Source organism: Numenius arquata, chromosome 5 (genome assembly GCF_964106895.1).
Source record: "Numenius arquata chromosome 5, bNumArq3.hap1.1, whole genome shotgun sequence".
Lineage (NCBI taxonomy): Eukaryota > Metazoa > Chordata > Aves > Charadriiformes > Scolopacidae > Numenius > Numenius arquata.
In genome coordinates, this window is record NC_133580.1 from 14164995 (window position 1) to 14187341 (window position 22347).

The 22347-nt window shown below is 40.8% G+C and overlaps 1 protein-coding gene across 1 annotated transcript in view; it reads left to right on the forward strand.

Moving 5' to 3' along the window:
• Window positions 1-17208, forward strand: part of ATRX (ATRX chromatin remodeler) — an 85927-nt gene extending 68719 nt beyond the window's left edge. Inside the window, exons 29-35 of the mRNA XM_074148304.1 lie at window positions 949-1126; window positions 2533-2727; window positions 10304-10453; window positions 11646-11771; window positions 12714-12809; window positions 13371-13499; window positions 14242-17208. Of these exons, the coding sequence (XP_074004405.1) occupies window positions 949-1126; window positions 2533-2727; window positions 10304-10453; window positions 11646-11771; window positions 12714-12809; window positions 13371-13499; window positions 14242-14520 (1153 nt within the window). The 3' untranslated portion in view covers window positions 14521-17208. The remainder of the gene's footprint in view (window positions 1-948; window positions 1127-2532; window positions 2728-10303; window positions 10454-11645; window positions 11772-12713; window positions 12810-13370; window positions 13500-14241) is intronic.
• The last annotated feature ends 5139 nt before the right edge of the window (window positions 17209-22347 follow it).

Genomic DNA, 22347 nt, shown 5'->3' on the forward strand with positions numbered 1-22347 from the left:
GTGCAATAATAATAGGTTTCTGGTTTCCTGAGATTGCTTAAAAATACTGAGCAAAAACACTGAGTAAAAAAACACTGAGCAAGTATTGATCAGTACAAATGGAAGCAATGTGGATCAGAGGCAGTCTTTTTATTGCGATTACCTAAAAGGTTATAAGGACCTAGGAAGGTCAGAGCCCCGTGAAGTCTAGCCAGGAGACATCAGTCACTTGGCTGGTCAGAAGCCTGTAGCTCTCAGCCATCTCCAGAATTGTCTCCCAGCCATCCAGGGTTCATACAAGTTGGGAATTTCAAGTCTGATTTAGATAGGTAGATAGATACAAACTTGTATAAGTTTAACGACGTTAAGGGGCTTCACCTTCCTAGCTTTGTTTAAAAAATAAAATACGTAGTTATGTTGCAGTGTTTTATAATGTACGGGGAAAAAAAGTTAAATGGAACAAAGTAAGCTAATTCAGTGTTAATACTCTTAAATAGTTTATTCTGTCGGGTATCTGTTAAGAGCTCATTTTAAGTTGAACCGAAGTGAGAAGGTATTCAAAAAAAGCAGATACATCAAAGAGACAGTGCCGTTCTAGAGTTGTCCTGAAAGTTTACTAGCCAGGAGACAGTTTCAATAGCATGGAATATGCCTGTTTAAAATTACGGTTTAATTTGATATAACTAATTTTATTAGAGTTTGAAAATGCAAATAAAAAATTTTTTTCTTACCCACCAGCTTTTGTTAGCAGTTGGGTTTGCAAAAGGCTCTGATCTGTACTTCTGGGAGTGTATGTTTTGCTAAAAGCGTTGTCCTTGTAAAATCTGCATCTGTTTTAGTCTTAATACAGTATTTTAATGAAGTTTTTGAGCTATTTCAGTGTATGAACAACTCCATAGTAACACAGCAACATGGGAACAATAGTTTTTTTCCAAAATACTAAAATTTTGCAACTTTTCTCTGTTCCAGAGGCCGCTTGTTTATTATATCCACTAAAGCAGGTTCCCTCGGAATTAATCTTGTGGCTGCTAATAGAGTAATCATCTTTGATGCCTCTTGGAACCCATCGTATGACATCCAGAGTATTTTCAGGGTTTACCGCTTTGGGCAGAGCAAACCTGTGTTTGTGTACAGGTTTTTGGCTCAGGTACGTTTCTGTCTGATATTTTTATGATATTCTGGTCCTGCAGTCAAATTTGTAAACTTTAACGATTTGGATTTGTGGTGAAGCCTGTAGTGGTCCATACTGATTCAGTCATCTTCCGGCCCTAATCTGATAGCAGTATTTGGCCACTGCAAAACCTCTTGGAGGAGAGATTGGTAGGATAAACAACAACTGAAATGATTTCCTGTTAAGCCACCTCATCTGACTCTTCGTGTAACACAAATTCTGGAATTCCAGCAGTGATTCACACATTCAGACCCAGAATAGTGTTCTCAGCTTTTTTAATTTGCACAGCACTAAAAATTCTTAATTAATAGACTGCGTAGCGGATGGTTGTTGTTAGACAATAGGCTTGCTCAGTGTAGCTGTCTCCTATAGACCCCTGGTCTGTGGGCCCTGACGGTCCAACTGGAGTGAAAACACAGGGAACTAAAGAATTCTTTATAAAAAGGTGTCCAGTCATGATTTGAAACTTGTATCACACCCTACAGATACTAAAGAAGTGTAATAATTCTGATGGTCACTGATCCATGCTTTTTTAAAGTACGATGCCATTGTTTCTGTTAGGAAGTATCTTGCTTCATGTTCTTGTTCTTCAGGTGTTACAGAGTAGACGGAAGACCTTTTCCCAGTAACAGTCCTTAACTCCTGATGAAGTCACTACTTACTTGCCAACTTAAATTACTTCTTGTAACACGTAACTGTCAGACACAGGTTTTTTCTTCAGCCTTCAGTCTATTTTTGTAGCTTTCCATGTGCACTTTTGAACTGTTGATATCCTTTTTAAATTACGATGTTGAGAACAGGCTGTGCTGTTCTCATACTTCTCATAGTCATCATCTTTTTTTAAAAAGAAAAAATAAAATTTTTCCTTTTTTAATCAAGGATCTAATTTGTTCATACACAGCTGTGATGAATTAGACTTCACTGCTTCCCTTCCCCTCTGCTCTCCACCCCAGTCATGTGGTATCTGTTTTGCCTTTTTACAGGCTGCTTAAAGCAGCACAATAAGGTACATGCTGTGGAAAATGCCTTTTTTTTTTTTTTTTTTTTAAAATCCTACTTTGGGGCATTGAAACAAAAACGGATCTCTTCAAAACACTACTGAAAATATACATTTCATACTCTAGTCAGTAGCTAGGTGACATCTGTCACGTACACAACTCATATTACTTTGTGCTTGCTTCCAGGAGGGTTTTTTTTTAATTATTATTATTTTCTCAGCAAGCAGTGTTTTCAGGTAACTTTGTAGATATGGGGTCAAAGAAACGAGGAAAATAGAGCACTGTTGTGTTGTTATTCTAGCTCTTTTATAACTATTAATTTTTTTCCCTATATGACAAGAAGGTCCCAGTATTTGTGTGAAAGTGAGTGTCTTCATTTTTTAGGGAACGATGGAAGATAAGATCTATGATCGTCAGGTAACAAAGCAGTCATTGTCTTTCCGGGTTGTCGATCAACAGCAAGTTGAACGTCATTTTACTATGAATGAACTTACGGAGTTGTACACTTTTGAGCCAGATTTGTTGGACGATCCTAATTCAGAAAAGAAAAAGAAGAGAGATACACCAATGTTGCCAAAAGTAAGTTGATGCGCATCACTAGGAAGTCTATGCTATAGCAATATTTTACGTCTGTTTAAGGACATGGGGTATTTGATCTTGGAAGAAGAGGGCCGTATTTTCACTTTAGAGCAGTATTTTTCACTTTGAATGGAGGTGAATAGCAGGTAAAACAATAAAATAGGCAATTAATATAACGGATGGTATAATGAGATAGTTAATGAGTTTCCCTTCAGTGTAATTGACAGTATAAGAAAAAGATCTTCAGTTAAAAGAAAATTTTTAAATCAGAACAAACAAAAATACTTTTTTACACAATTCATGTGAGTAGAAGTTTTACTGCAGGAACCTGCGGAAGCCAAGATTCAAATTAACATCTAAGTGGGTGCTGGTGATACCTACCATTACCTCAATTTGTGATAACAAGCCTGTGAGGTGATACTGTACTTCACGGTCTGGTTTTTATCTACCTAGGTAAGACATTCTAAGAGTCAAATTAATCCATGTTCTCCTTTACCAAGCCTTTTTGGTTTTTAGTGCCTTGTTTAACTCTTCTTATAGGAACCATTAATAGAGATATGGTAGAGATAGGGAAATAGTTGCACTTATTTACTGCTTAAGTGAGGAAAATTGGACAAGCTAAGATTTTTGTAATCTATTTTTAGTGTTGCCAGTACTAGCAGAGACCAGTGATATTTTTCTAGACAATCATTTACACCATTTACACAACTCAGTGAGAATGCTGATACTCTGTACTTTGAGATAATATGAAGTAGTGGTGTCAGACCTTTTTCTGACTTGGTGCTAAATGAGCTTTTAAGATCGCACTGGTTTGTTTTCGCTGAGGCCTGCCTAAATCTATTTGTAATGGATGTGGCATGTGTAGTAGTGGTTCATTGTCACTGCTCTGCGTAGTAGTGGTTCACTCTCCTATGTGATACTTAGGGAACTGAAAAATTTACTAACCGAATTTAAAAATGAAAACTATAACTTTTACCGTCAGGCAGGAGTAAACTTCAGGGGAAAGAGTAACTGGTTCAGTTATTTTATTCTTTTTTTCTAAGTCAGTTTGGATTTACGATTAGGCTACGGTTCTGTACTTTGTCTGATTTATGTTCTTTGCCTATGTGGTCTGCTAAAGACTAATTCGTCATTAATCTGTTGTGCAATTATCTTTGCTTCTTACCAGGTGAATAGCTAGTGAACAGCAACACGTGAATGTGTGGCCCGCGGTTAGTTAAGTGGTTAAATTTCTGAGTTACTACTGTGTTTAGGTCATTACACAGTGTCTGCATGTGGGGAGGGAGGTTTTCCGGTTTGTAAATCTATTAATTTCCAAGGAAAAATGGTATGTTTTCCATTCTAGACTATCTGCAGACCATTATAATATAATAAATTGTGGTCAGGCATCACATTGGCATTCTTAATAGTTAAGCCATTCTCTGAAACAGTCTATCAGACCACCTACAGCGTCAGTGCAGCTGCCGGGGGGATTTAGGAAGTGTTAGCCCTGTGTTAGTCACTGCTACACGTGCATTTTAAAAACCTTGAAAACAAACTTTAATGACTGTATCTAAGCTCTTTTTATTATAGTGTTTCTCACTGTAAGCAGTAAATTGTGGATAACTGAAAATTTTATTTTCAGGTTTTTTACTATGTTGTACATTTCTATTTTGGCAAATTCATTATTTGTACCTCCTAAAACGTCTTCCTCTAGGTTGGAATTAATTAGTTATTTTATGCCATATACATTTATGCTTCCACAAACTCATAGCTAATGCATCACCATTTGCTGCTGCTGCTACTTATTTTTAAGAAAATAAAAAAAGGTTGAAAACCTATGAAGCAACTGAGTGTGCTTACTCAAAGCCTTGATCAGTCCAGTGCAGTAATTATATTTTGAAAGTGACTTGTTTTCTTTTACAATAATAAATCAATTAATGAATGAAGTATAATGTAAAAGAGAAAGTTTATAAACTCCAAACTTACTTTATCATTCAGTCTTAAATATTAAGTTTCATATTAATTGCCTTCCTCCCACCATCAGTGTAAGGTTTGTGTAAGTTAAGTTGGATACAAGCTTTTAACTATTGGCGTTGACCTGCTGTCCCTGGGTGAATAGTGCTTAGTGCCAAGGTAGCAAACTGTCACAAAGGAATTTATACTGGAGAACTTGGTCTCATTTGGTACTTATGTTTACTATTTTGATGATCCCGTTTTTTTAAAAAGTATTTTTGGCTGCACTTCTCTTCCCTGTGTAGCTCAGCTGGTTGGGATGTTTTGTTTTCATTTTATCTGCAACTGGGTTTTTGCTTTGCACACAAAACGGAGCTAGTCCAGTAGTTGCAGTGACTCCTTCCTTGATTCCTGTGGTCTGTTTAATTGAATTGTGGCTCGTGCCTTATTTATAATATCGTACGTTTAACTTTTATGTTTTCTTTTCTATTCTTTTTTTGGTCTGTCCTATTCTCCAAAATCCTACATAAACAATCAAAAGCAAGTATTAGCTGTAGAAAGTATTGCAGTGGATGTTACTCTGTAATTGTGTAAGGTTATTCATTCACAAAGTTAACTATTCCTTATTTCAGTGTAATTTTAGGAGAGATGCTTGATTCAGCTTTATAATTACAAAACTTCTTTAAAATTAAATGAATTTAACAGCACACTCATAGCAATTTTTTTAAAAAGTTGATTTAAAAGACCATTGATACGCTTATGAAAACATTTTATTCTAACATTGATTAACTACCCAGAATTTGGAGATTCAAATTTTCTTTAAGATCATGTTGCACGATGTTCTGAAGCTTTGTTCACGGGAAGTTGAGCACACCCAACCTGATCTCTGCAGCTCGCAGCTGGAGACAAAGGCCACGAGAACTTTACCTGTATTACCCTGCCATCCTTGAGCTGGCCGCCCCTTGCTGACAAAGCCTGAGCTGTTCCTTTATAATTACCAGCAAAGCAAAATAGGCATATAGGCTAAAAGAAGGCTTTGGTTCTGCCTCTTACAGGTTTTGTGTATAATTTGTCTCTCTTCGTCTTCAGGCCTCTTTTCCATCTCCAAAGCACAGTCTGTTGAACAGTGATCTCGGTGTGTAATTTTACTGTTGTGCAGACAGTAAAGTAGGGATTACGTTTGTAATCCTTAGCATTGGTGTGAAATGCACAGTAAAAACGTGTAAATATACTAAGAGTGTTCCGTGGAGATACACTGGGCTCTGAAAAAACAGATTCCTCAGAACAGGGGTAGGGTACAGAGGTGTTTGAAAACACACATTTTAGAATTGACCCTTTCCAAGCAAGCTTTTTAGAAGGAATTCTGAATAGGGATCAGGTGAAATGTTTTCCATCTTTTCTTCAGCCATCTGAGCATGAATATGGAAAAGCCTGGAGGGATAATAGATTTTCTGGTGGTTGTCTGCTAAGTTGGAGACCTTCGTGACTGCAGTGCCACCCCACTGGTAGGAAGGTTCTTTAGGAATGCAGCCGGGAGTTGTGTATGTTGAGGAGGAGTGATTCAGAGCTGGGCTTTAGGGCTCTTCTTGTAACTCCTACCTTTAATGCACTTTTCAACTTCTTTTGATCTAAGAAAAGAAAAAAAAACTTTTTAATTCTTTTGCTTCTAGTGGATTAGGAGAATTCATTCTGTACTCTTTCAAAAATCAGGAGTAAAGCTGTTATGTGAGTGAAGAAACAAATACTATTTGATTTTTAAAATACATCCTTGAGAACTTTGGTTTTGCAATAATCCAAGTTTCAGTCAACAACCAGTTTTCTTAGAAAGTGTTGTTGGGAGGGGGGAAGGTGTTGAATGTTGCTATTTTATATAAAAAGTCACACAGTGAATGTGCAGTATGTAGTTTTCCTGGAAGTTTATCAAAGTTTCATGTCAAGTTTTAATTTTCACAGCGGTTTTCTGGCCTTTGTGGTCTGAACAAGACCTTTGGGTGGCCGAGGAGCCAGAGCGTACAGTTCTCAGGGGAAAATGCATCTTGCGCTACAACCGTAACTTCATCCTTGTGCCATTCTTTGCCCTTACCCCTCTGAAACAGCCTCTGGGTCTTAAACAATGTAAGCACTTGGTTTTAACAGAATATTTTTATTATGAATCTTGTTCACATGAATTATTAAATTAGTCTTAACTTCCAGTACTTGATTTCATTCATCTGCTATCCCTGCAGAGCTGGGAAGGACTACTTTAGAAATTCAGTCCAAAAAAGTGTAACAGGTGTCTTAAAACTTAGTAATCACTTGGTCAAATTTACTGTATTTAGGTTCAGAAATAATTACTGTATCTAGGCTGTGAGCTTTATGCAAATGTAGTGACTCATTATCTAACACAGGCTAAAGGCATAAGCAGGTTTTGTTATTATTTCTGCAGAGTAGCAATTCAAAAGGAAAAGTTGGTGTAAAGTGAGAAAATTCTGTTTAGTGTATTATGATTGTATTTCGGGTGTTCCGTTTTACTTTGCCATGAATTTAACAGTGGATCTGGAGTCTGTTTTTAAATCAGTGTGATTTATGACTGGGCTTTTGTTTTGGGTTTTTTTAAAGTAGGTTCTCACAGACTCTTAGCACTCAGCTCCCGAAGGACTGTATCCTGGGGTAGACTTGGCTGATATGTAGCTAACGGGAAAAAGTTTTTTCACCAGAAATGCTGATAGCTGGACTCAGAGACAAGTGCAGTGCTTGTGCCTTACCTTGGGCAGTGTGGTGCGTAATTCGGAGCAATATACGTGAGGTGGGAGCCAGACAAAGATGAAATGGGGGCCACTATGTGTCCCTCGGAGCCGGCACCGTTGCCCCCTCTGTTTCTTACTTATTCCCCAGATCAGCGTGTTCAGTGGGTTAGAGTCGCACGCACATTTTTATGTGAAATGAAAACTTGGCTCAGCTGAAGTCGTGTAATGCAGATTGGAAAAGCAGATTAAAGTAATAGTTCAGATTCAGTTGGACATAGTATATCATTATTTTATACTACCTAAGGACATAGCCAGGGCATGTGTTTTACTGTAGTTCCATACTAGGGGACAGTTTTGTGAATTTTGGAAAGCTGCTGATCTCAGAATCAGAAGAATTTGCTGCTTATTTAAATTTATTTTTATTTTTAACCTTGGTATTAAATGTTCAACTGGTTGAGGAAAATCTTGTTTATGAATTACAGCATAACTTGCATTCCTTCATGGAAGATTTCCTTTCTAATACATTTATCTCTCTATAGCATTTTATTTCCATCAGGATTTTAAAAAGACAAACCTTTTTTTAAAATTCAAAACGTTTTTATTATCTCTTCGTTTTTTTCATTCATCACCAGGATTTCATCTTAAGGCTTGTATAAACCAGTTGATAATCATTGTTCTGTCAACGAGCTAAACACATAAAAAGAAATGCTTATTCTAATCATTTTTTTGTGTCTAAGGTGACTTTTTTTTTCATTGTAAAATTAAACAAACTAAATGGCAGTGCGTTCTATATCCCAGTTTTCAAGCTCCATCATTAAAGTTAATGCAAAATAAAGTTTAAACAAAGAAACGCAAACACACAGTTGGATGTAATTTAAACCACATTTTGAAGACTGTGTTGGCTAAGTGAGTGTGGATTATATTCCAGTATTGTTTTCAATAATAGTGTTACCATGGAAATTAATGCATATGCATGTCCAGGAACCCTCCACACACTGATGTACAGCTACGGTATGCTGAGAGCATTTCAATCCTGTTGGCTCACTTTTGCAGTATCTTCTTGACTTCTTCACCCACTTCCTCTAGATGTTTTCATCATATCCTATTATTGCATCCCTTTCTCTCCCAGCACCCCAAAAATACGATTATTTGTTCCTTGTGCCCATTAGTTATGCAGATATTACGTTGAATATTTTGTTGAGGACCTGGCAAAGAAAGCATTGATTCAAATTCAGGGAGACCAGATAGTAGAAGGATGAAGCAAAGACCAGCTTATAGCATTGGTTAACATAATTGAGTTCTAAACACACAGAAACAAGTTTCTGTAGCTGTTGTGACAAAGCCACTGGTCAGGGCTTTCACATGCAAATCCTAGTGTTGAGCAAAAATCTGTTTGCTTGTGGGTACAAGCCATTCTTTCCAATCATTTTTCTATCTAGATTGTAAAACGTCGGGGTAGGACAGTTTATATTCCCGTTTGTACAAATGCTGAGCAGAATAAGGGTATGATGTGGAGTGGGTCTGTAGGTATTCATATAGCTCTGCTGCAAAAAGTGTATTGAGTACATTCACTGTAATTCAGTTCAGGAGTGGTCCAAAAGTTCAATGAGATAATTTCTTTTCTTTTGTATTATAGAACTTAGACTGAATGCTGAAGTATATTGGAGCTTTCTTAATTTGGCAAGCTCATCAGTGATACAAGTGCGTTTAAAAAAAATACCCCATGTTAAATAATTATCTCCAAAAGGAGACTCCTGCAGTGCAGCCTGAACAGTTTTTAATAGTCTTATAGAGCATGTTTTTCTTCATCCTTTGCAGCATTACTTTTATTTTAACATAAAGAGAAAAAGTGTGGAGACTGGAAAGTTGACTCAGTGAGAATGAGGATTGCAAAACCATTACTACCTACCTTGAAATACTGCTTTTTACATTCATTTTCTCTATCTACTTTTATATCACTTTTTAATTGAGGTAATGATCTATCATAATGTGGCATCTGTAGTCCAGACAAGAACAGCAGCAACCTAATATTTTAGTTAGCAGCTACTTTGTTTTTGCTTTATCTAGGAAATATTCAACATGCTGATAACCTGGCATTTCAAAAAACATTAATAGGTTTTATGAATAATTTTTTGTATTAGAAATCTTAGACTGAATCCTGATGTATATTGGAGCTTGCTTTTATATATACATATATATACGAAAAAATAAAAATACAGATATATCTATGTAAAATGTTAGTATGCCTGTGAACAAAACCTTCACAATAGTTTGCCATTATAAAGGACATTGTAAATATTTTGGTTAACCTTAAAAGCAATCAAACATTAGGGATACTGTGGAATACAGAGGTCTAAATTGCAACCTGCTGATCAAATCTGGTTCATAGCAGTGATTTGACCTTCCTTAGTGCAGGTGGGTGGGGGACTATTTATCTCTACTTGTACCTTAACACTTTTAAGAAAGCAGCCTTTTCTGTTGGATGCTGATGGACAGTTGATGGACCAAAGTACTACTTAGTGTTTTAATTCCAGTAGAGGTGCTCTTTATATATTATAGATGCAGATTATTGATAGGGCCTCTCAGGTATCCAGCCGAAGCAAAGGAAAAATCATTGAGCACATTCCATTCTTTTTAGGTTCTTAAACTGCATTTATTATTGTGGAATCTGAGTGCATTCCTGTGGTTCATTAAGTGATTGGACTGTCGTCTCTGCAACAGATTGTTAATCCATTACCCTCCCTCTGAGGGAAAACTGTACTTTTAAATTATTTTTTAATTTTGTTTTGCTGTGAAGTGCTCTGAGCTGCTATTTGTGAAAATGGGTGAAAGCAGTAAGTTCAGCATGCACAAAGAGTAAAAATAGAGAATAGAGTTACTGAGTGACTTCTCTTATCATCTCCTCATTTGAACAGGATACAATTCTAGCAGAATTGCTTCAAATCAATAAAGAGTATATAGTTGGATATCATGAACATGATTCACTCCTGGACCATAAGGAAGAAGAAGAACTCACTGAAGAAGAAAGGAAGGCAGCATGGGCAGAATATGAAGCAGAAAAGAAGGTAAAGCTATCTGTATCAGGTTTACATATATGATAATAATCTTTCCAGATTTAAGTACCACTTACCTTTTCAGTTTGTTTTTGGGGACATTAATTTTCTTACAGGCCAAGAAATGGCTATGTAAAGCAAATTTTGACACTGGAAAAATGGAGAGATTGTGTCTTGTTTGCTCTTTCGATGCTGGTCCTTTGTGTGTATTTTCCTTTGTTACTTTAATTTAAAAGTTACTTCTTCCTTTTACACACGCATTTTTTTTTCTATTTCATAATAAAACTCAACTGGTATCTTGTGTAATACCTCTCTTTTACCATTTGAGGCAAATTTCTAGCTCCATTAAAGGTATACAGTTGGTTTCAGAATTTTTTGCCATGATCCTACAAACATGTAAGCATCTGCCAGAAAGGGCCTAAAAGCTTACTTTTTTTTTCTATTATTCCCTGTGACCTGTTTATTTGATATTTAAGCAGGTGGTAGAATGAAGAAAATTGTATATTGGCTACAGGTTTGGGGTTTTTTTATTGTGAAAGGAATATGATAACTTGGTGCAACTGGAGTCTAATAACAGAAAATTCCTGGAAAGGCCAAGTGTGGTATTCAGATCCGACCAGGAACCTGAAAGTAAGAAAAATGGGTGTATAAATTGCCACTGACCATCTTGAGTGAACAAATGACAAATGAAATGGAATGGAATATTGGGAGAAGGTTTAGTGAGGGTGAAGAAATAGGAAGATACGATACAGTAAGCCCTATGAGAAATCCATGTGGGAGATGAGCTTTATATTCCTACTAATAAATTATGCATTTCACTTCTTCAAAATTTGATTACAGCCAGGTCAAACTCAATACTAAGTAGTGAGTTTTCAATATAAAAAAAAGCACTTAAACAACTTAAGATAATACTAATAAGCCTTGGTCATTTTTTTTTTAGTATACCAAATAATTATAATTAAGGTAAACTTATGTTTTATACACGGCTGGAACTTAGGTTTCTCTGTGATTAAAACGTCCTTTGAATGGAGGTTTGGAAAGGATCTTCAGTTTCCTGAGACAGGTTGGCCGTCAGGTGCAAATGGACCGTGCTCTTAGCCTTCTCGAAGGGCTGGTGTGTCTGCGTGTGCTATTTCATGGCTTGTTATAGAAGACCATGAATTAAAAGAGTTATTCAAATTACATGCATTTTGTGTTTTTTAAGGGCTTGACTATGCGTTTCAACATGCCAACTGGGACCAATATGCTTCCCGCAAATTTCAACTCTCAGACACCATATATTCCATTCAATTTGGGTGCTCTGTCAGCAATGAGTAATCAACAGCTGGAGGTAAGTAGCAGTCCAAGTAGTGCAACATCTCTGTCTGTGTTGCTGTAAGCATGTATTTTTCTGTCACAAATAATGGTTAATGGCATTCTTAAATACCTTGATATTTATGTAATTGTATCCTATTTTTAATAGGGTGGTTTTGTGTGAGTGTGTGTAGCTATAGTGAAGTCTAACTTGTGTGTGTGTAAACCTATACTCATGTAGTATCTCAGGATACAGGAAGATTAACTATATTCTTTGCAGACATTAATTACCACATCTAGCTTTCTCCCTCCATCTATCCTCTGTCCGAGAAGGACTGGGAGAGGGGGATGCCTGCGCAGTTCCTCATTATCCCAGGTCTTGGTTTGCCATCTTGGTGGAAGTAGCCAAGGGCATTTCTTCCTGGTGAGATGCCAGGCTGTAACAGGAGTTGAAGCACAGTTGTCTCATGATTCCTCCTCTTGTCTGGCAAGGAGTCTGTGCTAAACAACCTCTAGCAGAGTGTGCAAATCAGGGGGACCTGTGTTGAATATATCTGAGGAATAACAAACAATGTATGCCAGTATTATGCTAAAATATATAATTTAGCATAATAGGTAATATTTTGAGCACATAGAATGAGTTGAGACTGTAACGTCATCAAAGTCGGTATCACAGAAGATGTGCCTGGGTAGAAATGTAGCACTCCCGTGATGAGCTGAAAACCTTTGGGTACAAATATAGTTTTTTATAAATACTGTCCACTGTACAAATTGGCAGTTTTATACATGCTGTTCAGTTACTCTATGCTGAAATTCAGTTGTGTGGAAGCTTAGACTCATTGACTTGCACAAATGGAGAGAAAAAAGTAACTGAAGTCTGGGTACAAAAGGCAAAGATGAAGAAAACTTACAGAAGTTTGGCAAAGAAGTGTGTTCATTGTATCTGTGCTTCATAATTAATTTCCTGGTGTTTTCTCAGGACCTTATTAATCAAGGAAGAGAGAAAGTTGTGGAAGCAACCAACAGTGTAACTGCAGCAAGGATTCAGCCCCTTGAAGACATCATTTCAACCATAGTGAGTGAAATGGATTAACTGTAGGTTTAGATCAGGAGATGGGAAAACATTAAATGTTATCAGGCAAATAAATTACTATTGTATATGGTCATTTAGCTAATTAATTGCATTGTTAATGAATATAATTTCCACTTTGTATTGACCTTTATCCCTGCAGCTTGCAGTAACCCTTAATGGTATCTAGATGAAATAAAGCCTTAGAAGACTAGTAGTTTAGATCCATAATTGTTTGCTGTGCTCTGAAAATGCTGATTTTCTACAAATAAGAATAATAATTACACACAAATAAGATGTATTTCCTGTATCTTGTCCTTACATCTATCTTGGGCTGCCACATTTCTCGCTTGCTTCTAGTAATCTAGAGATGTATGACCTTAATTAGCAGTTAAAAGAACTGATAACTCTGGCTCTGGTGAAGTGTATTTTTGCATTTACTGGAAATTGGGCTGTGTTTTAACTCTGGATGCAACTCTGAACATAATGCAAGACCTCAGTTACCGGTAGGCTTTTGTTAGTTAAAATGACCAGTGCCAAGAAAGTTTTGTGTTTTTTCCTTTTCAGTGGAAAGAAAATGTGACACTCACGGAGAGCCAGGTACAGGCCCTGGCACTGAGCAGACAGGCGAGCCAGGAGCTTGATGTCAAGCGCCGAGAAGCCATCTATAACGATGTCCTTACTAAACAACAGATGGTAAAGTACCTTATACTTTTTTATCAACTGCCCATGTTTGAACTGGGATGTTGAGTACGGACTTTGCATGTCTGTGCATGTCCACAAAGCAGCAGTATATGTTCCGGTGACTCGTGCGGTGTGTCAGGTTGCACTGCTCAGCCTCAGCGAAGGAGACTCCATGAGAAGTTCATTTAAAAAAAATACCTGATTTTTCTGTTGAAGGAGTTTGCTTGAAGGTATGAGGCTTAAAGAGAAATCTGATTCTCAGAGCTCAGAATGCAACTTATGAAGCACACATCTTAGAAAGTATTGGCAATGGTTTTTTAGCTTAGAATTATTTTGCAAAATCTGAAAGTTGCCCAGATTGTGTCAATGGGAAGAGTTTTCTTTTAAGCAAATAAATATTTAGTGACAGTCCGCATGCAGGACTTCCAAAGGAACGATAAATGGTACCTGGCAAATAATGTTGTAACTTACACCTGGGAATAATTTCACAGTATTCGGTACGTTGCTATGGCAACACACACTAATGCTGCACGCGATACAATAAGTCGTTAAGGAACTTAGCCCTGAGTGGTGTTACTAAAGGGTTTCTACAGTAATCAGCTTGTGAATACCCTCACATTAGTGATGGCGATAACAATGGTACTTTTTTCCTTGGGCCATGCTATCCCTGACAAATTGATTTTAACTCTGAACCTGATACTTGCAGCGTTGAGAGGGGTGGTGCAGTTACAACCGCTCTGCTTTCCCTTCACAGTTAATCAGTTGCGTTCAGAGGATACTGATGAACAGGAGACTCCAGCAGCAGTACAATCAGCAGCAGCAGCAGCAGATGTCGTACCAGCAAGCAGCAATGAGTCATCTCATGATGCCAAAGCCTCCAAATTTAGTCATGAATCCTTCCAACTACCAACAGATAGATATGAGAGGAATGTATCAGTCAGTGTCCGGTGGTATGCAGCCACCGCCTTTACAACGAGCACCACCCCCAATGAGAGGCAAAAGTCCAGGGCCTTCCCAAGGGAAATCAATGTGATTTTGCACTAAAAGCCTAAAGGATTGTTAAAATCAGAGAAAGAACTTTTATTTTTTTAGGAATCAATGGCTTAACAGAACTCAACTGTAAAAAAAAAAATTTAAAAATTGATGAATAGTTTGGTTGGTCCCCTTAAACGCCATGTTCCATATTAGTGTTTCAGCTTTGTTTAACTAGGACATGATGTTTTCCCCGTTGTCAGTGATGTTGCCTAGAATCTTCTTACATATGTTGAGTACAGGAGATAACAAGTTGTTTTCAGTGAAAACAAGTCCTCCCGTAACAGTAGCATCTCCACAGGTTTCCTGTCTAAACTCTTATGCTTGCTTTTAGTAGCTGCAAAGCTGTCATCGGATTCGAGAAGCTTAGGAAGGACTGCAGGTCTGTATGTTTCAGTATATCATATGTGAATTGCAAACAGCTGAGTTCTTGATTAGAGTTGATTCCTCAAATTATGGAATACTTTTCTGCTTACCCATTTCTTTATAATTCTGGGAATATTATAACAGAAATAGTCTAGTTTCCTTTTGACTGAGGTCTGGACTCGTACTAGATCATCTATGCTGAATGGAACATAGGAACTGAAAATACTCTTTGAAACAGAATTGAGTGCAATATTCTTGAATACTACTGCTCTGAAACTTTTGAGTCATGCAGTGAGATACAAACTGTGTATACAGCCTTAACTAGTGACTGGGGGAAGAGGATTGCTCTTCCCTAGTCTTCTGCCATTTTTTATTTTCAGTTTTATGTGATGGAATAACAAATGGTGATCTTAAGAGTTGGAGATGTTTTTCCTTCACACGCTTTGGGGAGTCCAATACAAAGCACATTTCTGTTAACTCCTTAATGCTGGTGCTACTGTCTTTTCCCGTTGCCGGCAATGGGAGACGGGCCAAGAAAATGAAATTTCTGGTATTTTGGGGGTTAAAATAGTGATGGTGGCCAGGGTGAAACCCTGTATATAAATACCTTCAAAATGGCAGAACCATTGCTGATTTAAAATCGATACAAAGAAAGTGCTGTAGCAACTTCCAGAGCTGCCAGAACAGTGAAGTAACTTTTCCTCTATTAGGTAAAAGTTTTGTTTATGCACTCCTCCCCATTCCCTTTCTGTTGTGTGAAAACATGATTTAGTACTAAGAGCTTGATATTTTTTGTTTGTTTGTTTGTTTTTTATGTAGACCGGAGATAAATTTCTGGTTTATTATATATCATTAGCACTCTCTTTACCCACACTTTTTGCGCTTGTGAAGATCTAATTAAATACAAATAGGGCTTTTATTTGAATATAGTTTGGTTGATTCTTACCCACCCCCACCCCCCCAAAAAAAAAAAAAAAGGTTTATAATTTGGGGGTAAAAGTAAGTGACAGGAGCATTTGAGGCAACGGTGTTATCGACTACAGAGAACTCTGGAGAGAGGAGTGGATGGAGGCGTTTGCTCCAGATCTTGCTGGACTCTTCTGACTTGCTGACATGAACTGAAGCTGTTCAGTTTCTGGAAAGTTTCTTGCAGGAGTTTGAGTTCTTGCCCTGAATGGACAAGTGGTTTTTGCATCTAAATATGCAAATCTTACACGATATTTCATTTTGCGATTGAAACTTGGTTTGTGATCTGAACAAAGTTTGTTTGATCTATTGCAAAACCAGCTTACAAGTTGCTGTCTTGGACTCTTTTATTACAAGATACCACAAAGGAACCTCAGTATGTTCTAGTGCTTTGCCAGCTCTACAATTAAATTTAGTTGGAGGGGAGGGGAGCAAAAAGAGACATACTCACACTAGAAGAAACAAAATGTGAGACTTTGAGACAAACATTTGAAGGCAAATGTACTCTGGGCAACTCTCACCGATATTCCTACGTGTCGTGAATAAGAGAAATAACTTTCTACCAAACCTGGGAATGTTCAACGGAGTTTTACAGTAACTCAAAGACTTAAATGTGGAAGTTTTAGGCAACATTTAAAGGCACATTTTTTTTCATTGTGGACAAAAGTATGGATAACAGAAGACTAACGCATAAGAAGAAATGAGAGATAAGCTTTGAAATAAAACTTGGACCACTTTGCATACATGTTTCTCACTTGACATTTTAGCTGCATAACAATGCGCTTTGAGTATAACATCAAGCTTTAACAAATATTTAAAGACAGAACATACATCAATAAGATAATAAAAGGCTCATTTTTATATTTGTTTTAGATGTTTTAACTAGATGAAATGGCTTAAGATGACGAATAAAAATGTTGCTTGTAATACAGTTTTGCCTGCTAAATTCTCCACATTTTGTAACCTGTTTATTCCTTTGGATGTAAAGCGTTTTTGCTTAGTATTGTGATATTGTATATGTTTTGTCCCAGTTGTATAGTAATGTTTCAGTCCATCAACCAGCTTTGGCTGCTGAAATCATACAGCTGTGAAGACTTGCCTTTGTTTCTATTAGATGGCTTTTCAGTTCTGTATTAAATATCTTAAGTACTATAGAAAAGGTGTCACCTCTTCCTATAAGGCTGTTTTGTAATATATAGAAGGACTGGAAATGTGTTTTTAAAAAGAAGAAGCATTCAAGTATGACAATATACTATCTGTGTTTTCACCATTCAAAGTGCTGTTTAGTAGTTGAAACTTAAACTGTTTAATATCTCATTTAATAAAGTGACCAAAATACATCAACGTGCCTTGTGCTACATTCGCAGTACAGCGTTGGCGCTGCAGGCGGAGAATGTCTCCGAGAACCGCGCTGGCAGTTTGAGCTCTCGTAGGTTTTCTGCAGCGAGGTACCCGTTACTGGATGTAGCCATTCGTTTCGTTTGGGGAACATAGTTGTGGTCCATGGTTTCTAATTGCATGAATTAATAATAGATTGTGCAGCCAAGCTGTCTGTTAAAAATGAACACTGAGTTATCACCCAGCGATGATAAATTGTTTCAGACTTGAGGTGATGTTCTCCTTGGTCAAATTAGAGTAACCTATTTGCGTATTTTAACCTCATAATTGTACTTTTCTCTTTCTTAGTTCCTAAATCCCACCTGTTGGACAAAGAAAGCCCTTTCCTACACACAAAAATCACGTGACAGTTGTTTTAAATCTGCCCCTGTGCTCGTTCCCTGTACTTGAAGCTTTTCTGTGGCTCCTGGGCAGCGCTGCAGCAGGTCACAGCCCGGGATGGGGAGGTGCCGCTGGTCTCGCCGGCCGCTGAGAAAGGGCAGATCCTGCGGAAATTGTGTCTGGTGTGAAAATAATCAAATTGCACTACAAGGGGCAGTGCGGGCAGCGTGCTTTTAAATATCTCTGTAACTTTTTAACTTGATTAGAAACTTGGATAGAGGGGAGCGGGAGGCTCGTGCACCTGGCGGAGGCTGGATATTGGCTGTCCATGTTGGGCTGGGGTGGGCCCTGGGAGGAGTTCCCTGGAAAACAGGCCCGTGAGGGGCTGACACGGGATGTGTTGGGTGCGAAATGCTTCGACCCTGTGGGGTTTTTGTCTTTGCCTTAACAGCAGAACCGCTCTGGGCACGGTAAATGAAAGTAAATCCATCAGTTCAACCAAAAAGAGTTTTGGATACATTTTCAGCATCTACGGAAACATGAATGTTCTAAACATTCCCAGCTGGAGATGTTTGGAAAAATGTTGGTGTTGCACCATCAGCCATGTAAGCACGTAGCATCTGAATATCCCTTCCCAGACATGCTGGGGTGCTGGAGTAACCCCACCTGCACCCTCTGCCCTGTGGAACCTACCCTGGAGATGTATCCTGGCCTGGGACACAGCCAGGACTGCCCCCGGCACATCCTTGGGAGAGCTGTGCTGCTGTGCAAGGCTGACAGCAGCAAGCTGCGGCTTTGGAGATGGTTTGGGTCTCAGAGGTGTCCACAAACCTGCGGCGATGGCGCTCTGCAGCCAAGGCTCTGGAGAAGCTCTGGGTCTGCCGTGTGCCAGTGGGATGAGTGGTTCGAGGCCAGGCTGGATGGGGCTTTGAGCAGCCTGGTCTGGGGGAAGGTGTCCCTGCCCAGGGCGGGGGGGTTGGAACTAGATGAGCTTTGAGGTCCCTTCCAACCCATTCTGTGACTCTGTGTGGGACCCTGGGTCACCTCCGCGCCTGCAGCCACGCAAAAAGCCATTTTTCACCTGGTTGCAGCTGCTGAACCTGCTGTGCCTGGTGAGGAGGTGGCTTGGAGGGAGGTGGTGACCGAAGTGGAGTGTTGGGAAGGGGCTGGGGACACTGCCCTGGAGAAGGACAGGGGGCTCTTGGGGAAGGTGAGCCCCGGGGGTCACCCCTCAGGTCTGCGCTCAGCCGCTTCCGAGGTCTGATCTCAGCCACCACCTCGGCTTTGTGTTTAACGACGGGCACGCACAAAAACTATTTGAGACGCTGAATGTGAAATGGTAATTGATATCTGGGGCATTAATCAAAGCTTAATCCAGTGACAACAGCTACTTTTATAATGGAATTGCACAAAGCCCATTTGTCATTTCTGTGGATTCCTGCTGATGCCCGTTGGCAGCAGCGCGGGCAGACGCGTGGTGATCTGCCACGCTCGGTCACGGGCATCTCGCTGCTAAATACTTTCTGGTACAGTGAGGGAAGAGCCCGAGACTCCTCGGTGGAGTTGGCTTTGCCGGTCTCTTACTCAAACCCAGTCAGCACAGGCACAAGGCCACCTCCTCGGTGTTTGCCACGATGAGAATTTAACACCTCTGAAGCAGTTACGTGCTTTGGAAAAAGCCGATGAAGTCTTAACGCTCCCTGTGGTGTGACTTGGTCCTCTGGGTGTAAGTTCCTCTCCGCGATGCCGCGTTACACCGCGCTTTGGGCTGCTGTGTCAGCGTGTGGATCGCAGGCTCTGGTGCTGGGTTCCGCTGCTTGTTCTCCCCTCCCGACTGCAGCTGCGTTTTGTCATCACCCTCAAAGCAGGATCAGGGGCTGCATTTGTAGAGCGGAAAAATAATTTACCTGCATCTGCTGGTTAATAAATGACACTGAGATATCGGGTAACCCAGATATCACCCGCCGTGTATTGTGTGTCCTGTGCCTTAGGGGGAGTGCTCAGTGACCTCACTTTATTTCCTCACAGCACCTTTGTTGTTATAAAACTTTATGGACTGAGCTGAAGCCAGACTTTTCCCTGCAGACCGCTCCCCCTGCCGGGATAGTTGGTGCTTCAGCCAAACCCCCAAGTACGAGTTGACTTCAACTGTTGGGTTGTGGGAGAGGGCATCGTCCTTTGGATGAGGTACCCGGGGTCACCCTCTACCACCAGCGCTATTCCAAGGGGTGCTGATGTCTCCTGTCTCACCATCGACGAGAATTTCAGCCCTTCTCCTTCGGGGATGCTCCATCCTCAGGTGCCCTTGGGAACATCTCAGCCACAGGCCGGCAGCTGTGATGCATCTCAGGGTCAGCACTGAACCAGAAGGACATCTTCCCTGCTTCTCGGCACCGAGTTTCTGGACTCCCTTTCCAGTTTTGGGCTCTCCATCACGTTCTCCAGCAGAGGTAAGTCTCTGGGGCCTCCACTCCTTCCCCCGATGGAGAAAGGAGCCCTGAGCCGCCTGTCCCACCCGGAGAGTTCCCCGCAGGCAGCAGGGTCTCTGTGGGGATGTCCCTCGGGCCACATGTCCATTGCTGCTTGCAGGTCTGTCTCTCAGGTCCCCTCTGAGACCATCCCCAAGCCTCAGATCGTGCCCCAAAGCTGGGGAGACGGACACATTTGCTGGGTGTGTGCTGTGACGTGCTCAGCACCTCGGTGGCTTCACACAGGTTTCTGCCTACAGAGAGACTCAGGAAATTGCCCACCTCTTTGCCGCCGACCTCCCCCCTCCTGCTTTGCACAGCTGTTCCCAGGATAACGTTTCCCTTACAAGGTGCCCACCCCTCGGGTGGAAGGAGAAGGGTTGAAAGTGATGCCTTTTGTCCTGTTAACTCTGGTGTTTGCAGACCCGTGGCTTTTTGTGTGTAAAACAGCACTGGGGACGGAGGGGCGCAGTGGGGTTTCTGTGGGAGGGCAGCCTTTGCCTCCCCTTTGGGAGAAGTTTTTCAGCCGGCCGTTGTAACTTGGAAGCACACGGAAACGACATGAGCTGAGATCCAAACATACACTGGTGTTTCCTTTTGCAGATTTAGGAGAGAATCTCGCAGGTTAAAGCATCTCAAATATATTTTCCTCTAAAACTGCCGTAGTAGCAGTAGGGGAGCCCCTAGAGCAGATGCATCTTGGCCCCGTCCGCTGCCCCGGCTGCAGGGTCCATCTGCCAGCCCTGCCAAAGCCCCGGAGCCAAAGGAGCAGTCGGCGTCTCCGGTTGTTTGTCACCGGGCAGAGCAGGGGCTGGAGGGGGAACGGCTGGAGGAGGGACGGCCGAAGAGGGGTGAGCGTCCCCATGAAAACAGCCACTGAGCATCGGTCTGCTCCCCGTGACGCGCAACGTGCAGCCAAAGCCTGCAGCGGTTAACTCCGCCGCTAGCAAGCGCCCAGGTCAGTCAGATTACTCCTATCTTTAAGTATTTTGTTGCACCAGAACCAAACCCAGTAAATCCCTGCTGAAAGCCACCATTTGGGTGGGATTTAGCAATGCTGAATCCCCCCTTGAGAGAACATCCCACATTGGGAGACACCACCAACCTTTACAAAGCAGTTCCCAGTGAATTCTTTGTGGATTTTGTTGTTCGCATGTAAAGGTTTTTTTGAACCCGGATCCTGACAAGGTGTTTCACACCCTCCCTCACACCTGCGTGTCCCTTCGCAGCAGGAGGCTCTGCCGAGGCAGCTCTTCAATTCGGGTATCAGATGAACGAGTCCATCATGTTTCCTCCACCGGCTAAATCAGCTCCCTTTCGAGTCGATGAAAAATGCACTTGGCATCACTGAGATTGGGGCTTGACGCTCTTTTGGAAGAGGAGGAGCCAGGATCTTAACCGCTAGATTTACCTTCAATGGAAAGCCCTGGCTAGAGGGAGGCAGAATCACCCCGGGGAACACAGCGAAGCTCAAAGTCTGAGGGATTTCCTTCCTCATGGGGAAAGGTCAAAAGTACACTTTAGGACACTTTTCATGGGCGATCGTGCTCCTGGCATGGCAGCTGAGGATGAGATGCTTCAGCAGTGACTCAGAGGAAGACGGTAAATAACCACTTTTTATTTCAAACACAGGATTAAATTCCTTCATGTCTGGATCATTCAAGGTAAAGCTCCTGTAATCTCCTCGATGGGATCTGCAGCCCGTCGTCTGGTGGCTGCTGGGCCAGTGCAGGAGCAGCTGGGACAGCGAAGGGACACGGGAGGCGGCAGAGGGTGAGAGGTGGCCGGGAGCCGGGGCACCGGGGCGGCCGCTCCATTAGCAGGGCAGCTGGAGAAGAAGCTGGTGAGGATTGCCCCTAAGTCAGTGAAATCATTCTGGGAATTCACGGAGTGAAGCTGAAGAAGCTGAGATTTTACCTCCATCGCTTTGCAAGGGGGAGGCTGAGAAACAATACTGTGAAAAATGCAACTGTGACACGGAAAACCCCAACTCGAAGCCAATGCAGCAGCGTTTGTACTTATTTTTGCACACTGCGGAGGACCACACTTCGTACTGAGGTCTCATGCGTGCTGCAAAGTGCCTGTACAACACCACGCTCCTGCTCCCACCATGTGCTTGCGGGGATGATCTTCATCCAATCTAACTGCTTAAAAATGAGGGATTTTTTAAATTGCTTTTGTCGCTTTCTACTTTTTCTCCGCTGATTTTCCATGATGCACTTGAGGTAAGTCTTGTGTGAGATGCGGTAGCTTTATTGCAGGAACGATGGGTCTATCCAAACACTCAGCAGATGCTCCAAATGTTTCTA